The sequence below is a fragment of the Antennarius striatus genome, chromosome 5 (genome assembly GCF_040054535.1).
Source record: "Antennarius striatus isolate MH-2024 chromosome 5, ASM4005453v1, whole genome shotgun sequence".
In the NCBI taxonomy this organism is placed as follows: Eukaryota; Metazoa; Chordata; class Actinopteri; order Lophiiformes; family Antennariidae; genus Antennarius; species Antennarius striatus.
This window is the reverse complement of record NC_090780.1, coordinates 8,382,545-8,399,770: the sequence shown is the minus strand read 5'-3', so window position 1 is coordinate 8,399,770 and position 17,226 is coordinate 8,382,545. Positions and strand designations below refer to the sequence as shown.

The following is a 17,226-nucleotide window of genomic DNA, read 5'->3' as shown; positions in this document are numbered from 1 at the left end:
AGTGCTTTATGGAACTTTTTAGAATGAGTATTTTTTTTAACCCTGTCTCTGTTTCTGTTCCCAGTTGGACTGATCTGATCGTCGGAGCTCCTAATTTCTTTGACCGTAAGGCGGAGATAGGCGGGGCAGTTTATGTGTACCTGAACCCCTTCGGCCATTGGGATGATCAGGCTCGGCCCATCCGCCTCAACGGAACCTATGACTCCATGTTTGGAATGACGGTGGGCAACGTCGGAGATCTAGACCAGGATGGATATGGAGGTGAGAATTAAAGAATTTAATAACATGTATGAAATGTTATTACCGGGTAAGTACTTTCACCACCAGCTAGTGGGCTATCAATCCTTTAACTTCTGTTTTGTTTCTAATGAAGCACACTGTCTCCAAATTCATGTAGATATCGCTGTGGGGGCTCCGTTTGATGGAGACGGCAAAGTTTTCATCTACAGAGGCTCAGATTCTGGAATTGAAACTAAACCTGCTCAGGTGAGTCCCGAGATTCATTCAGTATGATTGAAGTGATTAGAATGATTAAATCAGGTGATGACTCATCACAGCTTCTTATTTCATCAGGTTTTGGATGGTCGTGACTTTGACGTGAGACGTTTTGGATATTCCATCTCTGGTGGTCTGGATATTGACACCAACCACTACCCAGATGTCGCTGTAGGTTCTCTTAACGATTCTGTGGTACTCTTCAGGTGAGATAACTTTAATAGAAAATTCTGAATGACATGCATTTTATGGAAAATCCCAAGTTTAAGTAGAACACCAAATAAATATGAAGCTTATCATAAGACTTGAATTCTTATAATGCATATTTAGCACAATTTAGTGGGGAAAAAATGCTTTCTTCATCTCACTTTATGCTCTTTGTGTCCCAAAGATCTCGACCAGTTATTCATGTCGTAAGAGAAATAGCTATTGACCCTCAACACATTGATCTGGAGCAGTATAACTGCAAGGGCAGAGATGGAGTTTGGTAAGAAGGGATTATGTGACAAGCATTTTGCAAAAACAAATTAAACTTGAGAAAACGTCTTCTTCTGCTTTACAACACCGTCACAGAGCACACAGATAACACTTCTCACTTTCACCTGGCTGCTGTTTTTAGTGTGGAGGTCAAAGCCTGCTTCATGTTCACATCCTATCCAGAAGACTACTCACCACACATCAGTAAGTCACGGCCAGTTTGGTTCTTCTATCAAATAGGACCTCGGTTCTGTCTCTCAGTGAAGGAATAATTTCTATTTGCACTGTGAAGTAACTCAATCTGCAGGACTTTATTTTGGAAAGATCACAGCTGTTCCCTCAAATGGGAAGGTGGGGGGGTTCATAAATGTTAGGCCCCTGGTGGGCTCTTTAAGTGCTCTCTGTGTGCTTCCTGACATTTCTGTTCTTTCAATCCCTTTGGTTCTCCTACTCCTCTCCCATGTTTTATTCCCTTGAAGCCCTGGTGGTGCGTTTTGAAGCTGACACTGAGCGCAGGAAGTTGGGCCTCCCGCACCGTGTGAATTTCCTGGGCCGCAGTTCCCTGGAGTCAGAGTATATTCAGACAGAAGAAGTGGACATGCATCGACAGCGTCACCCTGTGTGCACCACTGCTGTCTTCCAGCTACATGTCAGTAACACACACACACCCTTTAGGACTACAAATGAACTCTTTGACCAAATCTCACAAAGCAATTGATGGGTCTTTTTCTTCTGTCTATGCAGGAAGGCATCCGTGACAAACTGCGACCCATCTCCTTGGCGATAACCCACACCATCAAGCCTGTGCCACCACGTCGCCACTCAGGCGCCACGAGGCTGGAGAAGTTGGCACCAATACTGAGTGTTTACCCCTCTAACACGCTTCACTCTGAGGTCTGAAAGCAAAACAGAAGCACAAGTATTGTACAATTGAAATTTAAAAAATCTCTTTCTTTGTTAATTTTTTTTTTACAATAAAAAACAAATCCTTTTGAGACACTCTGTTCTCTTCACACAGCATTCAGTTAAATACAATTCTGCTACAGGGAGATCCTTGGCACACGTTGAATGATTAACAACAAAGACTGAGTTAAAGGATGTTTTAGATCAGCATCTTCTTCTGCAACCTCATGCTGATTCTCCTTTTATCTACTTTCTGCATTCATATTTAATTCATGCTGCTATATAGAAAAGCCTACAGCCGATTAAAATAGAAAATTGTGTATTTTTATTTTTGATTGCATGTGAAAACAAACAAAAAAAAGCATCTTTTGTAATTTCCCAGAGCACAAGGTGATGATTTTTTTGTGTGTTTTGCTTAATCTGTAATTAATCGAGATAATACATGCATTCTCAGGTGAAGCTGCAATCAGGGGATTCCATTACTGAAAAAACAAATCTTTTGTTAACACATGTCACCTTTTTCATGTTACATAATTTAGTCCTAATTTAAACTTTAACATCAGAGATCAGAAATGCTTTTTGATGCAGCTCATCTGTCTCCTCCCCTCTGAAGGTGAACTTCCTGCGTGAGGGATGCGGCAATGACAAAATCTGCCAGAGCAACCTGAGGCTGAGCTACCAGTTTGGAACAAGACCTCTGAACTCTGACCACTTCATCCCTCTGCCAAAGTTAGTGTCTCCAGAGCGCAATCCTGTTGCCTAGCAACCGATAATCCATGTCTTTACGACAAAAACATACTCCTTACCAGCGGATAATAAACTTCCATCTCTAAGGTCCATCATAAGTTGATATTGATGATTTTATTAATGGTTGCTAAATTATATATTCATAGTTTTTTCATCAGCTACACAGAAATTAGTGCATTATTTTTAGTAGTTTATGACCATCTTTATTTACATTTGTACATTTACATACAATCAGTAATTTTCAGTCAAAGGTACTCGAGGTAATCACACACATATCTGTAACACATTGTCTGTACCAGATACTTGTTTCTTTTGAATAACTTCTCCCTAACGTTCCACAGAGATGAGTACGATGTGCAGGTGTTCTCCCTGTCAGACCAGCGGTTGGTGGTGCTGGAGGTCACCGTCACCAACATGCCCTCCAACCCTCTGAACCCCGACGAGGACGGAGATGACGCCCACGCTGCTCAGCTGCTCATTTCTCTTCCAGACACTCTTTCGTATGCTGGCTCCAGGGTCCCACCACAGGTAAGAGATGATGGAAGAAGAAAAAAAACCTTTGTGGAGGCATATCAGGTATGTGTTTAGATCTCTAAGTTTACTGAGTGGTTTTTGTTTTTTTTGCTGATTGTAGATGAGATGCCAAGCGAACACGAATGGATCCCAAGTTGAATGTGACTTGGGAAACCCTGTGAAAAGAGATACAAAGGTAAGGACAGGCAACAGCATGAGTTCATTCAAAGCTAAAGTGGGTTTGTTTCTGGCGTGCCTTTTTGTAATCATCTCCAACAACGTGATAAAAGTCAGAATAATCTGACTTTAGCCATCTCTTCATCACGATCAAACGTCTTAGACTTACTGCTTTTTCTGACATCATCATCATTTCACTTTTTTTCAGCTGACCTTTTCCATCAACTTGAGCACATCTAGCATTACGATTGAGACCACTGAGCTGACGGCTGATCTCTCATTGACAACGTAAGCGCCCCCCCCCTCCCCACACACACATGTCAGCTGAGTAGATGATGGGCCCATTCCTCTCATGTCCAGCTATGATTACTTAAGTGCACACAAACCAGGTGATGTCTGATCCCAGTGCTTGCTCATGGTTTCCTCCTCAGAATCAGTGAGCAGCCTGACCTTACACCAGTCACTGCTTATGCTAAAGTCATCATAGAGCTCCCTCTGTCTGTCATCGGGTGAGTAGGTCTTCAGTACCTTCATAAATGTGTCTGCTTTAACTGTCATTCTGTGTTAACCTGTTCCAAGACTGTTTTTTCATGATGTTCCCTCTGTCATGTTTTATCTGCATTGTTTCATACATATTACCTCCACATTAACCTGACATTTCTGGTCCTGTTGGAAACGATTTGTTTTTAACTTCTTTTTGATAGAGGAATTTAAAAATGAGTATGCATCTGAACCATTAAGATATGCTAAATCCATAGCTTGTGTTTAGATTTAGACAGTACAGCTACCATACCCTTTATAGACTGTAGTATGTTTTCAGCTGTCTGAGCCACTGATGTAATCTCTGTGTTTACTGCAGACTTGCTCGTCCCCATCAGCTGTTCTTCAGCGGGACAGTGAAGGGAGAGAGCGCCATGACCAGTCTGGAGGACATTGGCAGCCCTGTGGATTTGGAGTTTGTGGTAAGAAACCTATCAATGGGTGTTCGTATGTGTAGAAGTTAATCTATTATAAGGTGGCAAAAATCAATTATGAACATAGATAACTGCTGATAATGTCTTCATGTATGTTTTTGTCAGGTCTCTAATCCTGGGCAAGCTCTGCAGACACTTGGTTCGGCCTTCCTCAACGTCATGTGGCCTTATGGACTGTCCAATGAGAAATGGCTCCTTTATCCATCTAGCATGAAGTTTGAGGGTCACCCAGACACACACTGTACCTTATCAGGGGCTATGAATCCTCTGAAACTGTACAGCTCTTTACCACAGCTTACCAATTACACGGTGAGCAGGAAATCTCAATTTATCATGACACATTTAATAAATCATCAACATTTGAAAATATTTTTTCCAGATAATTGAGTTTAGATGGTAGCTGTCATAGTTAATTGTCATCAAGTAAAAAAACTGTGAGCTGGAAAATGCCTTACGTCAGTAACATTTGAGGTTGCAGGTGGTCAAATATATTTCAGTGAAAGTCGTCCTCTATTATTTTCTGCACCATTACACTGTAAGGTATAAAAATCCAGATTTTTTTAGATTCCAATTTATCTATGTTTGGACATGTGGTTATCTTCAGTCTGGACGAACGCGTCGCTCTCACCCAGAGGACCAGGGTAAAGTGATGACCAAAGGGAGCACAGGACGAAACACCCCAGCTGTGGCAGCTTCAGAGAGGCGAAAGTCATTGAAACTGGTAAAAAAAGACAACAGGAAAGACATTACCTAAAGACTATTCAACACACCCAGTGGATCAATTTTCTTTCTTAGCTACTCTTGTCAGTCTCTGGTTAAGTCATCATGTTTTCTTCCAGGATTGTCTCTTGGGGTCGGCGCGTTGTGTTCTGTTTCAGTGTCCCCTCCACAGCTTCTCTGGTCAGGCTGTTCTCACAATCCGTGCCTGGCTGTGGAACAGCAGTTTTATTGAGGTAAAAGAAACCCCCGCCATCATCACATTAACATCTAACAGTACATTACATTTACAGCTGCTGGCACATGAACACTGAGGTAAGTCAACTAAATGAACAGTAACTGCAGCAATTTAACTAAAAGGATGAAGCTTTAATGCTAAGGCAGTAAGAAAACTGCCATCATGATATTCAGCTTTAGTCATCAGTGTAGAATTAGCAAGGAACACCTATCCGACATGGTCTTTGTTGAGGTTACAGAAGACCAAAATTTTCTTTACAGGGTTTATGGGATGTGAGGCGTCACAAAATATATCCATGATCACATGTCACAGGCCAAAATGTCAGGGTTAAAGTTTGCATTAATAACAGTTAGGAACATCTTCATTCGTGTCTCTATTGTGGTTGTTTCTCAGGAGTTTTCAGCAGCCAGTGCTCTGGAGCTGCTGGTGAGAGCAAACATCACGGTGAAATCCAGCATCAAACATCTAGTACTCAAGGATGCTGCAGCCCAGGTACCTCAGTTCATAGATACACATCTGATTTATTCACTGTGCAGTGTAATCTCCTTCTAAAGTTGCTTTTCTATCTCTTCCTCCCTTCCCCTGCAGGTTCCAGTAATGATCTACCCTGAGCCTGGTCTGGTTGACCAGTACTGGATCCCCTGGTGGATCATCCTCATAGCTGTCCTGGCAGGGATCCTACTGCTGACACTACTGGTCTGCATACTGTGGAAGGTAACACAATACTTAAATGAAATTGTAACACTTTTTAATACATCCGCTATGTTTCAGTGTCCCAAAATAGTAAAATGATGAGAAATAATTTCAAATGATTACAAATATATCTCTGTCACCTCACCTCATGAGTGTTACTCAGGCTTTTCCTCTTTCTGCAGTAGTCCACTTATTTCTGTCTATTTTTCAGTTCTGATCTCAACCATTTTATTCCTTCCAGCTCACTCATCTGTTATTTTCCTTTTATTAATGTGTGTCATCCTTTTTGTTTTGTCTCCTTCTGTTTCATCTGGGTCCTCTTTGTCTTTGTGGGAATCTGTTGCCCAGTTTGGGTTCTTCAAACGCAGCGAGCCACGCCGGCACTATGAGACGGAATACTACCGTGCCCACTTGGGGGTCCAACCCTCGGAGGCGGAGAAGCAGGCATCAGAGCTATAACATAGAGAATATTCCCCTCTGGCCTGCTCTCCCCTCCTGCTTTCCCTCCATGCGGTAAAAATACCAACGATCGCTTCGGTCTTCGACCCACACTGACGTGGCTGATGGTGTTCATAATAATGTGAAATATAAACAAAATTATGCACTCTTAATAACAAAAATTCACAGTGGAATGGTGGTTAACTAACCAAACCTTTTTTTAGCCCTACCTTTTTTAGTCACAGTAGGTACAGTGGGTTTGTCCGATTAACTGGAATAATTGGGCCAGATATGGAACTAAAGGTTTAATTAAATAAAAAAAGTCATTAATGAAGTGTTTTCATAGACTAAAATGGTGAATACTGCTGGCACACTTTACCTATAAGCTAGTCAATGAAGCTAACATTAGCTAGATGGGTTGGTTGTGTTTCCCAGTCGATGATCTAAAATATGCAGAAATTGAAAAGTGAGAGGAAGAAGCCTTATTCCCATGCACATCAAATAGACAAGAAAATGACCCATGAATCAGAGACAAAAAGAATTATTTCAAAGAAGCCTGTTTCATAATCTCCAAAAGACACATCACTGATTCAACTGAAAACAGGAGGTTAAGGTATTGATGCCGATCTGTTGTGTTTTCTGTTAAATCACTGAGAGGAATTATGTCATTTTTCTAAGGGACTCCTTCACATTGTTCTTTCAGTCTTTGCTTATTGAACACCATCCAACCATCTCTGTTCTGTGTGCTGTTGGAACACAGTTGAATCAACACTTGTTCATTCTGGCTCCAGTCTATGAAAAAACTCACCATCAAATGAGCACTTACTGCACTTATTGTACACTGTCATTCAAGACTTTTCTTTAATTTGACCAGGTGCCAGAATCAATCTGTCATTAATCTGAGTGCTTTTGTTTGTATTATGTGCAATTTTTCTTAACACTCAGCACTTTGGCTGTGGGGTTGTTTGCAATTCAAGGAGACCTTAGTTTGATGCTAAAGAATGCAGAGCATGTTGATGTGTTTTTATCCAAAAGTCACCTTGACTGCAGATCATCAGATAATCACTTTTTAATTCTCCTCTGTCTGAAATGACCTAAAATGATGTGATTTTAGTGGAATAAATAGCATTTTATATCTCTTACTTGGAATGATGCAGAAAAGAAAATAGACTCTATACAGCATGACATCATGTAATTTCTTTGCTTCCTTCCTTCGTCCTCCTTTCTCCCTTTCCTCCTCATTACACCTCTACCTGCATTCATGTTTCCTGTGCCAACAGTGCGGTTTCTTCCGGCGGGCCCACTACAACGACAAATTGCCTCAGTACCATGCGGTGAAGATTCCTCGTGAAGATCGACCACAGTTCCAGACGGAGAAGTCAGGAGTTGTTCATAAAAAGGAATGGGCCACGCACTGGAGCGACGGGACCTCATAACTCCCTCTATAGCACTGACTGACTAAATTAATTCAAATCCCCATGCGTGAAGCTCATTCTGTCTTCGCATTGGAACTAATGGACTAAAAGGTGCACATAGACTGAGACATATCGTGCACTCTGGACTGTGTCAGTACTTACATATTGGTGGTCTGTTACACAATGGACAGATTTATATCCTCCCAGAATGTAGTCTGCTAACAGCTGGGATTGGATAGTCTATTTATACTGTACATACACATCAGTGTTTTACAGTAATTACTGAAGGCCAGCAACTAAATTAGAAAAAGTGTAGGAGCTCAATATGTTTTACAGCCTGCAGAAGGAGCACTGATGCTCACACGGACCTCATTGTCTGCTGTTTCTCAACTGCCAGATCAAAGGACGTTTAAAAAAAACACACAAAAAAAACAACAACTCAGAGACATGCATGAATGCACAAATATACAGTATAATGAGTGAGACTGATATGGCCAATGATATATAACATATTTTTTATACAATTTCTTTTGTTTATTTTACTCAGTGGTAAACATTGGAAAACGTCAATAATCTGTACAATAAATGAGGTGAGATGTTTGCAAACACTGAATGTGTTATTGTATGGGCTTGCTCATTCCTCTCAGCTGACTAGAAAAAAAACACTGAATAAGTCCACATGACAGTTTTTGTATATCTTTATTCGAGGACTTTATTTGTCAATATCATTTGATTTTTGCTAATATGTCAGTCAATTGTACTGTATATTTATATTGTCTGAGTGAACTTGAATAAGAATAAGCCTATGACAGCCATGGCCATAGAACTGTTAGTGTGTCCATGTGTAAGTGAAAATGAGCCAAAGATTGATTTTTGAAAGAATTTCCAGGCTCATAAGGACATTCGTGAATTTGGTGTGAAAATAAATCCTTAATAATTCTCATATCTGACTGAAATGGCTTTTGAGCAACACCAACTTTATGTTTTTAATATGTAAAAAGATTTCTCCTGCAGATCATAATGTTTTTATAAATAGTTGTTGAATGCTTTAGTTGCATTACATTAACCTGCTTCTCACACTAATGCATATTCAAAGAATATCAGCCAGGCTAGAATAGAATATTAATTTCAGTGCTGACATTTCTTCGTCCAAAAAAAGTGCCTTACTGAGAAAATGGCAGATTGTGACCAGCTGGTGACAGGAGGCAATTTGGGAATGAAATCTGATTAGTTAGTGTGATGTCTGTCGACAAATAATTATCAGTCCAACAATTAAACAACATGGACAGAGAGAAGCAGAATATATTGGCAAGCATACTTTTTTTTTTTTAAGTAATGCAGTTGGAAGTGGCTGCAACGCATGAAGAGACAGCTTGTTTTAATTAAGTATTGCTGGACAATCTTTGTTGCATGAAGCTCCTGTTGCTGTTTTGACATCCCCTCTCCCCCACCCTATTTTTACATGACCCAGTGTTTAATTTATTGTTTTGCTGCACTCTCTTAACAATGTAAATAAATAAACTCATCAGATTAAGAAAGTTGTGTCATCCTCAGTTGAATTTTAGCAACTTTTGTAATTTACTCAATTTTGCAGTTCACATAGAGACCACTAGATGGAGGCAAATAACAACTGGTCCTCTTGCTATCAAGTATAGTACAGTAATTGTTTTCTGTGTGATACAAAAAGGAAGTGACAGTGATTCAGAGTGTAATTGTCGCCATTTTAGGTCTGTAACAAAACAACCACAACGTAATAAAAACATTTGTGTGGAATAAATTTGTATGATTCTATTTCTTGTGGTAATCTTGTTTCAAATCCAATCAGTTGCCCCTGGTCTATTTAAAAAAGGCCCCCCACTACCCATTCTCTCCTGATCACAGATGAGTCTTACCACTTTAATTCCTCTTCTGATAGATAGCTAGACAGACAGACATCAGACAGAAAGACAGAGACAGACAGACAGACAGACAGATGTTATTCATAGCATGGTCAGCCATTTGTGTGTGTGTGTGTGCTTACGTGTGTGTGCTTACGTGTGTGTGTGTGTGTGTGTGTGTGTGTGTGTGTGTGTGTGTGTGATGATTAGATACTTCTTTAATACTAGATTTGACATTAATGATTTTTCTTTTCATTGTGTCTAATGAGTGACAACTGGCTTACAATACACGTACGCCAATACTTCACACACACATAAACACACACCATGTGATGAAGCCGGTGCCACTCTCACAAATGATGATAAAAGTTAATTTAGCAGGAGGGAGGCTGACATTTAACAAATGGTTTTCTCTCCTTTGGGAGGAGATTTTCTCTGAAATCTCTTCAATCAGCAAAGTAAAGAAAAACAGCCATAAAACCTCCTCTTCTGCAGCGTAAGCAAGGGATTTGATGACTACATTGTGTCACTATGGTACATTTGGAGAAAGCATACATAAAGCACGGTCACTGACTCTTACCATCATAAACATACTGTATGTATGAAAGTAAACGTACATACTCACTACAATGTAGTCTCTATAATACTAAATCATTTTTTCAAAAACATTTCCACAATAAACATAAACATTAATGTATGAAACAAACTCTTAGTTTTACCTTTTACTGAACCACGTCACTGTAAAACTTGCTGTTATTCTCAAGCAATAATCTACAATATAAAAAGTAATAGGCCACCGACGGGTTATTGTTGTATTTATTTCTTTTATGATTCTCTTGTGTCTGATTTTAGGTTCATTACATTTTTTCTTCAGCTCATTATTGTTTTCCTGTTTAATCTGTTGAATTCTGGAGTGTCTTTAAGTCGGTAATGAGTGTTCTAAATGTCTGTATACGCTCAGACCAGTGGACAACAGGGACTGGAGGATCAGAGTCCATTTACAGGGATTTATATGTTTAATAACTGAGAGGCTTCTGTCGCGCTACCCTAAGGGCCACATAATGAGGCACTCTGGCTCTCAGTCATCACTAATGTCCTGATCCTGCTAAAGTCTCAAATTAGACAGTCCGTCCTCCATCCTGTCCCCTGTTCCCACTTGAACAGTGACATCTTTCTCATGCTCTCTGGGGGTTTTGCAGCCAGAGACCTTGAGGTGTATATAAACCCAACGAGGATGTTATCCTCACTGAAGTTAGAATTACACTGAACGAAGAGGACACTTAACCCCAAGCAGTACGACTTTTTGGTTGTTCTCTTGGTACCAAGCCTTTGACTTCAATCGGTTCCACTGTACAATTGAAATCTCTTCCTTGCCTTTGCCATCAACATTAAGCTGACCTCCTCCCAGTTTGAGACCATGGACACAGCTGCAGTGGGGACTGTCCTGGCTCTGGTCGTGGCGCTGGCTAGCATCAGTCAGGCTCTTCACATCGACGGCAGTTTGGACAGAAATGACATGCTGCCGGGCTCAGACGAGAACACGGTGGACCACTTGCTGGAGCTGGTGAGACAGCACAACATGATCTAACTTGAATTGCAAAACTCATTTCAAGTACTTCAGTATTTTACCTTAGCTTTTGGATTTGACTGTAGCTGCACCAAGGAACAACAGCGTTTATGTCAAAATTTCAATATTGCAAAATTAAGTGGGCATATTTTGTCAGTAATTTGTGTTAAAATACTCCATTAGTTAAACTGTCAGTATCAAAGTGAAAGAAAAGTGCTTCATAGCCTTGAACTAAACACACATTTCAGAGAAATTGTCCCTTTATTCCCTTCATGTGATGAAGTATGCAAAATATTTTTTAACCAACAAATAAAATCCCATTCAATTTAGATTCCAGAAAGTCTTCCACTTCACAAGAAAGCGTGAAATGCTCCAATGTACTTTCAACACGCTGCCAGAACAGGACAGAGCAGCAAGACTCAAATCACTGAGGAAAATGTGAAGTTTTCCTATTGTGGTGTGCAGAAACAGACGGATCTGGGTTCTGCAAAACACTTTGCAGAAAGATAGCAGCAGATGTGTATTTGATAGGGTGCAAGGTGTCTTTCTTCAATCACATTGAACTAAGAGACAGTGCATGTGGATATTTAATGTTCGTATGTGTGCTGTTGTGCTCCAGGCAAGTGAAAACATAGAAAGAAACAGTGACGATCGACTGCTGACCGAGGTGCTCAGAGCTTTGCTGCTCGGGTATCAGAGAGAAACCAGGAACTCTGTCCTCCATCACCCACAGAGGTGAGGAGTCTGGGATTATCACACATACAGTGTAAAATTATCATGGAGCAAAGAAGTCACTTACTGGGCTTTCTACAATCTGCAAAAAAGCATTTATATGAAATTGAGTTACTTTTTAGAAGTACTGGAGGCTCACAGGTACATTTGGATAAAACAAACAGGAGCTGCAGAGCCCAGGAACAAGTCAGGGTTATAGGGGCTTCTGGGAAGAAAACATTAAAAGTGCCCCAGCAGAGACAGGTAGCACTGATCCTTCTTGCTCTGATCATTTAAATATATGAATAAATTAACTCGAGAATGGAATGTATCAAAATTGTCTATGTGCTGAAATCTATCCTTTATATTAGGTATTTCAAAAAGGTTTTAAATCCATGGTGTTACTTCCTGACTCCCTCACAGGTTTGGCCGCGGCTCCAAAGGGCAGGTGGTGCCAGAGGATCAGATGCATTCCCATGACTGGGAGGCTGCGCCCGGTCAGATCTGGAGTATGGCTGTGCCCCAGAGGTTTGGAAAGAAATAATCTGGCAAAGAGATCCACAAAGAGTCCTGGCAACAGATCGAACAACAGGCAGTGCTGGTTGGACACACAACATTTGAATAATGAAAGCTCATTTCCAGCATTGCTCCATCAGGCCTTACTAGTTACTCTAAGTTCACTTAAAGATGATAAAAATTTTGTTTCTGATGTTGCATGTTGATAAATACATCATTTCTATTTGTTGTTGTTGTTGTTGTTGTTTTGTTTTGTTTTATACGTCTCATTTATCCTGACTAGAATATTAATTAGCAGTGTTTGCTATACATTCTTTTGCTACATATTTTGATATTCATTTGTTCTCTTGTCAAATAAAAGAGCTCTGAACTCAGGAAAGAGAAAGGGATTTCCTTATCACATTAAAAGTTCCTTAAAATAATGTACAAAAACAAATTCAGAAAACAACACACATAAAGAAGTAGAATGCAAAATATTCTCAAACAAAAAAAATCTTACATAGATGTAGATGTTAAACTACTCCACTTTATATCTGCAACCCATAGATGTGCATGATTAGTTTTTTTGGTGCATGGATGGGATGCATGGAGCCCTGCTCTGCAGAGCAGTGGTTGCTGGGTTTTGTGTGTGGTGTATTTAAGGGCCACCTGGGGATGCAACATGCAATAAGCCCCAGCACTAATTAAAACACAGCAACATGCAATTACTCTACATTTTCATGGTTTCCGCAGCCAATTACTGGGAAGGGAAGTGTACGAATCCCTCTTAGGAAGAGCCTTTAATAGTCTGACCTCCCATTCCCTTTTACAAGCACAGGAGGCAAAATGAAGGATAACTGCATAGGAGAATATTGACAGATGATCTCTATATTTTTACTTATGATTAGGTCACTGTTATGTTGCATCTGTGTCAGATGTTTTCTCAACATTTACACTTTAATCAAGATCCATTTTTGAATTATGCCTAAGACACTTTACACTAGGGCATATTTTTCTCGTTATCTCTCATGAGACATTGTATTTTAAATTTTTGCGTCTTTGTCTGTCAGCATGCTGCATTTTTACATGATCTATAATTAAACCAAACAAAACAGGAAAACAGATTTATAAAATAAGAATTTAAGTGTATTAAAATTTTATTCCAGTACAGCAGCAGTTCTAAAATATTGTAGAAATTTATTAGTGATGTATAAATTGGTTGCTACGAAGCATCTTAAATACTGTTGAACCAACAGTGATCAAGAATGATCAAGCTAACTTCTGAATATTTGAACATCATATGAACCAACAGATATTTGGACATTTTCAGCTCATATTCTATTAATATAGACATGGATCTGTGACCACCATTACATGTGATCTTGTTTACTCCCTGATAAAAATTGGTTCTACTATTTATTAGCAAGCTAAAGCACAATGTGCGTGGATTTGCCTTATAAGTTATAACCTTATAAGTGACCTTTACGTCATTAAGGTCAGGGCATCAAGTTTCTAATATTTGTTTCAGCTGATTGATTCAATGATTACATTTTTTATTATAGAAAATGGTCAGATTTTTTTATTTCAATGAGAAAGGCGTGTGAGCTGTGAAAAAGAATATAAGGCTACGTGAAATGTGTTACAACATGAAGATAAAGAGAGAACCTAGAACCAAGGCATTCACAGACTGCAACATCCCGCGACACCCCTGAATTCTAAATTTTACCCTGACCTACTTGCATAGGTCAAAGATCAAAGCTAGTGCTGTGACTTACTTTCATAGATCAAAACAGTAGCTTTGCTCTATGGCAGGGCTCAAAATTGCGAACATTTTGGTCCCATATGCGCCCAAATTTTTATCAGTGCGACTACTAAATATATTTGGGAGCACCAGTGCGACTAGGGAAAAAAATCTGGTGCGCCTTTTTTCCCCCTCTTCTCTCTTGCTCTTTCTCTCTCTCTATAGAGCAGGGGTCACCAAATGGCGGACCGTGGTCCGGATCCAGACCGCGTGATGGTTCTGTCCGGATCCGTGACCACTCCATGATAAATTCACGAGAGTAGATTTTCTTGGCGCATTTTTACTTGCAGTTCGCGACAACAGACGGCAGGCGCTGCTCCTTCAGTTAATACAGTAATAGCTCCACTCAGTTCAGCCAATCAGATCGTTTGTCTACCCTGCGCTGTCAGCGTACCAGAAAGTGAGACAGATCGCTACCGCTGTGAGTTTACCGCTACAGCGGAGCACAGAAGAAGGGAGACAGCATAGCTCCAAACGAAGGGAGGTCAATGAGGAAAATCGCTGGTTAACAATGAGTGGACGAAATTCATGTTTATTCCTCCGTCAGGCAGTTCAAAAACATTTTACCTCATATGGTCTGAATACGCAGCATGAATTAATTAATAACTTAAAGCGCCACTATGAAACAAAGCACAGTTTTTGCGCAGAATTTTCCCTGAAGCTGAGGGCAAAATGAAGGAGAAAAATGCAAACAAATGTTCACTAAAGGCATGGTGGAGTTTAGGGCAACAGAAAACATCTTTTAGTGATGGGACAGTTGTGAATAAGTGCTTAAAAGCTGTTGTTGACATTTTGGTTAGGGGAAAACAGAAAGATGAGATGTGTGGAAAAACTCCCAACGTCAGCTTCAACAGCAACCAGGAAATCAGAAATATTAACATCTGGATGCAGCTAGCACCATGCATCCCTGTGGACATTGATGAGTTGTAGTTTGTGTGTGTGTGTGCGTGTGTGTGTGTGTGTGTGTGTGTGTGTGTGTGTGTGTGTGTCAGCTTCTTTCACAATGATAGGAGCTCTTTGCTGAATTTAACACCACTATGAAACACACACAAGAGGAGAGGACATATAAGCAGCAATAAAAGATGCTGATCAAGTCCAGTGGTCTCTTTCACCACACATGACAGAGACCACCACAAGGTGTGCACAGGCACCTTGTGTACAAGGTTACTTGTGTACAAGTAAATGACTGTCAGGCCACATGCCCCTTTCTCTCATGAAGAAAGTTCTGTTTGCATTTTCCCCTGAAAGAGCCAGTTTTTATTCATGCTTTCTGAACATGTTTTTTTTTACTTGAAGTGTAGGCCTTCAGTTCTTTAGGCTGGGATGTCTTTAATTTACGAGAAAAAGGATTATTCAGCTCTTTTTGCACTTTATTTTTTAATTCTCAGGTTTGTGTGTTCTTCAATCTAACATAATGGCTTAAAATTTATTTGCCTGGGTCTACTTTTATTTATGGTGAGGTAGAAGAGCTAGCTGTGCACTCACGTAAACATATCCTGCATTGAAAATTGATAATAAATGATAATGTAGATATAGTGGCCTGCTATAAGACACAAATTGGACTTGGGTTTGGACCTTCTACTAAGAGGAAATTTTTCTAACCGGACCTCCGTGACTTTTAATTGAATACCCCTGGTGTAGGGGGTCCTCCTGAGGAGAACTTTGTGGCTGGGCCTTCAGTGAAAAGGTGGATGAAAGAGGGACTGAGAGCCAGGACACCCAACTAATGTTACAAACATATTTACAAAAGTGTTGACGGTTCTGTGAATAAAATACATGCCATGTTACATATATTGTCTGTACGCCTTTCTTTTGGGTAGGTGCTCCTAAAGTCTTTGCTGGTGCTACTAACTTCTAAATTTGGGAGCATCAGTGCTACCAAGAAAAAATAATAATTTCAAGGCCTGCGCCGACCATCTTCCTCGTCTTTCTATTTTATCCAGTTCCTGAGTGTACAAAAGTATAAATTTGACCATGACCTAGTTTTCTCAAGGTCAAGGTCATCATCTCATTTTCATCCCCTTTGCCGCCCAAGTAATGTGCTTTTTTTTCACCTTTCTATCTGCAATGGTTGCGAAGTTATTTGGTGGACTGATGAATGAACAAACGGATGAACACTGACAATTACAACACATCACCGCTTTGAAGCGGGATGTAGTCAGGGTGTGGGTGCCGCTGTACAGGCAGTTGCATCATCTGATCTGACAGCTGAATTAAAGAAAGACACATCTGACTTTCATGAGTCTGCAGGGGCCCCGAAAAAGCATCAGTGTGCAGCCATTATAAGAGACAGACAGAGAGACAGACGGACAGACAGACAGACAGACAGACAGACAGAGAGACAGAGAGACAGACACACACACACACACACACACACACACACACACACACACACACACACGCACAGACAATCATGCCTTCTGCATTCAATAATCATCCATCCATCCATCCATCCATCCATCCATCCATTTTCTTCAAGACAAGACGATTATAATCATCTTGTCTACAGTCACTTTTTCTTTATCACTGGTGTTGCTGGAGCCGATCCCAGCTGACTACAGACAAGAGGCACATTAAAGACAAACAGCCACTCACACTCACAGACAATTTAAAGCTGATAAATTCACCTCCGGAGAACCCGGAGAGAACCCATGCAGACACGGGGAGAACGTACAAACTCCACACAAAACGGAATTTATGTAGCACACTAGTCAATTTGACACTATCTTTTGCTGACCCTTCACTCCTGCTTCCTCTCATGGCAATCACCTTTGAAGAGAGAGAGATCTCAGTCATTTCCAGCCATGACTTTGACAAAGCACAGATCATCACATACGACAGACTAGAGTTAGTGTCTACTTTAAAAATGTCAGTGTTGATAGGAACATGCTGGAGTGCTCCTGTGAATGATCAAACAATTTCAAGTTATATAACTTTACAGTGGCTTGTTTTTAACAACAGCTAACAATTTTTCCCGCATATGAGTGA

General features: G+C 40.3%; 2 protein-coding genes across 6 annotated transcripts in view; both read left to right on the top strand.

Moving 5' to 3' along the window:
* The window catches only part of itga7 (integrin, alpha 7), a 36,972-nt gene extending 27,418 nt beyond the window's left edge, over positions 1–9,554 (top strand). For 4 of the 5 annotated variants that reach the window (XM_068314289.1, XM_068314287.1, XM_068314286.1 and 1 more), the window contains 19 exons: positions 65–261; positions 398–486; positions 574–701; positions 887–982; positions 1,115–1,176; positions 1,452–1,621; positions 1,717–1,866; positions 2,489–2,604; positions 2,964–3,150; positions 3,257–3,331; positions 3,521–3,600; positions 3,744–3,821; positions 4,172–4,274; positions 4,392–4,595; positions 4,891–5,007; positions 5,126–5,239; positions 5,635–5,733; positions 5,830–5,955; positions 7,653–9,554. In XM_068314289.1, the coding sequence (XP_068170390.1) occupies positions 65–261; positions 398–486; positions 574–701; positions 887–982; positions 1,115–1,176; positions 1,452–1,621; positions 1,717–1,866; positions 2,489–2,604; positions 2,964–3,150; positions 3,257–3,331; positions 3,521–3,600; positions 3,744–3,821; positions 4,172–4,274; positions 4,392–4,595; positions 4,891–5,007; positions 5,126–5,239; positions 5,635–5,733; positions 5,830–5,955; positions 7,653–7,808 (2,347 nt within the window). In that variant the 3' untranslated portion in view covers positions 7,809–9,554. Of the gene's footprint in view, positions 1–64; positions 262–397; positions 487–573; positions 702–886; positions 983–1,114; positions 1,177–1,451; positions 1,622–1,716; positions 1,867–2,488; positions 2,605–2,963; positions 3,151–3,256; positions 3,332–3,520; positions 3,601–3,743; positions 3,822–4,171; positions 4,275–4,391; positions 4,596–4,890; positions 5,008–5,125; positions 5,240–5,634; positions 5,734–5,829; positions 5,956–6,282; positions 6,448–7,652 lie in introns of all 5 variants that reach the window. The other variant, XR_011035350.1, reaches the window with a different exon arrangement.
* A 1,473-nt stretch (positions 9,555–11,027) lies between these two features.
* npffl (neuropeptide FF-amide peptide precursor like) lies at positions 11,028–12,537 on the top strand. Its single transcript, XM_068314293.1, has 3 exons — positions 11,028–11,228; positions 11,851–11,966; positions 12,366–12,537. The coding sequence occupies exons 1-3, from the start codon at positions 11,082–11,084 to the stop codon at positions 12,484–12,486; spliced, it is 384 nt and encodes a 127-aa protein (XP_068170394.1). The 5' UTR covers positions 11,028–11,081; the 3' UTR covers positions 12,487–12,537.
* Positions 12,538–17,226: the final 4,689 nt, after the last annotated feature.

Bases quoted from the DNA above. Each gene is read 5' to 3' on its own strand.
- npffl (XM_068314293.1), top strand. From the start codon at position 11,082: ATGGACACAGCTGCAGTGGGGACTGTCCTGGCTCTGGTCGTGGCGCTG. The intron at 11,229-11,850 runs GTGAGACAGCAC...GTTGTGCTCCAG, and splicing joins TGGACCACTTGCTGGAGCTG to GCAAGTGAAAACATAGAAAG. The intron at 11,967-12,365 runs GTGAGGAGTCTG...ACTCCCTCACAG, and splicing joins GTCCTCCATCACCCACAGAG to GTTTGGCCGCGGCTCCAAAG.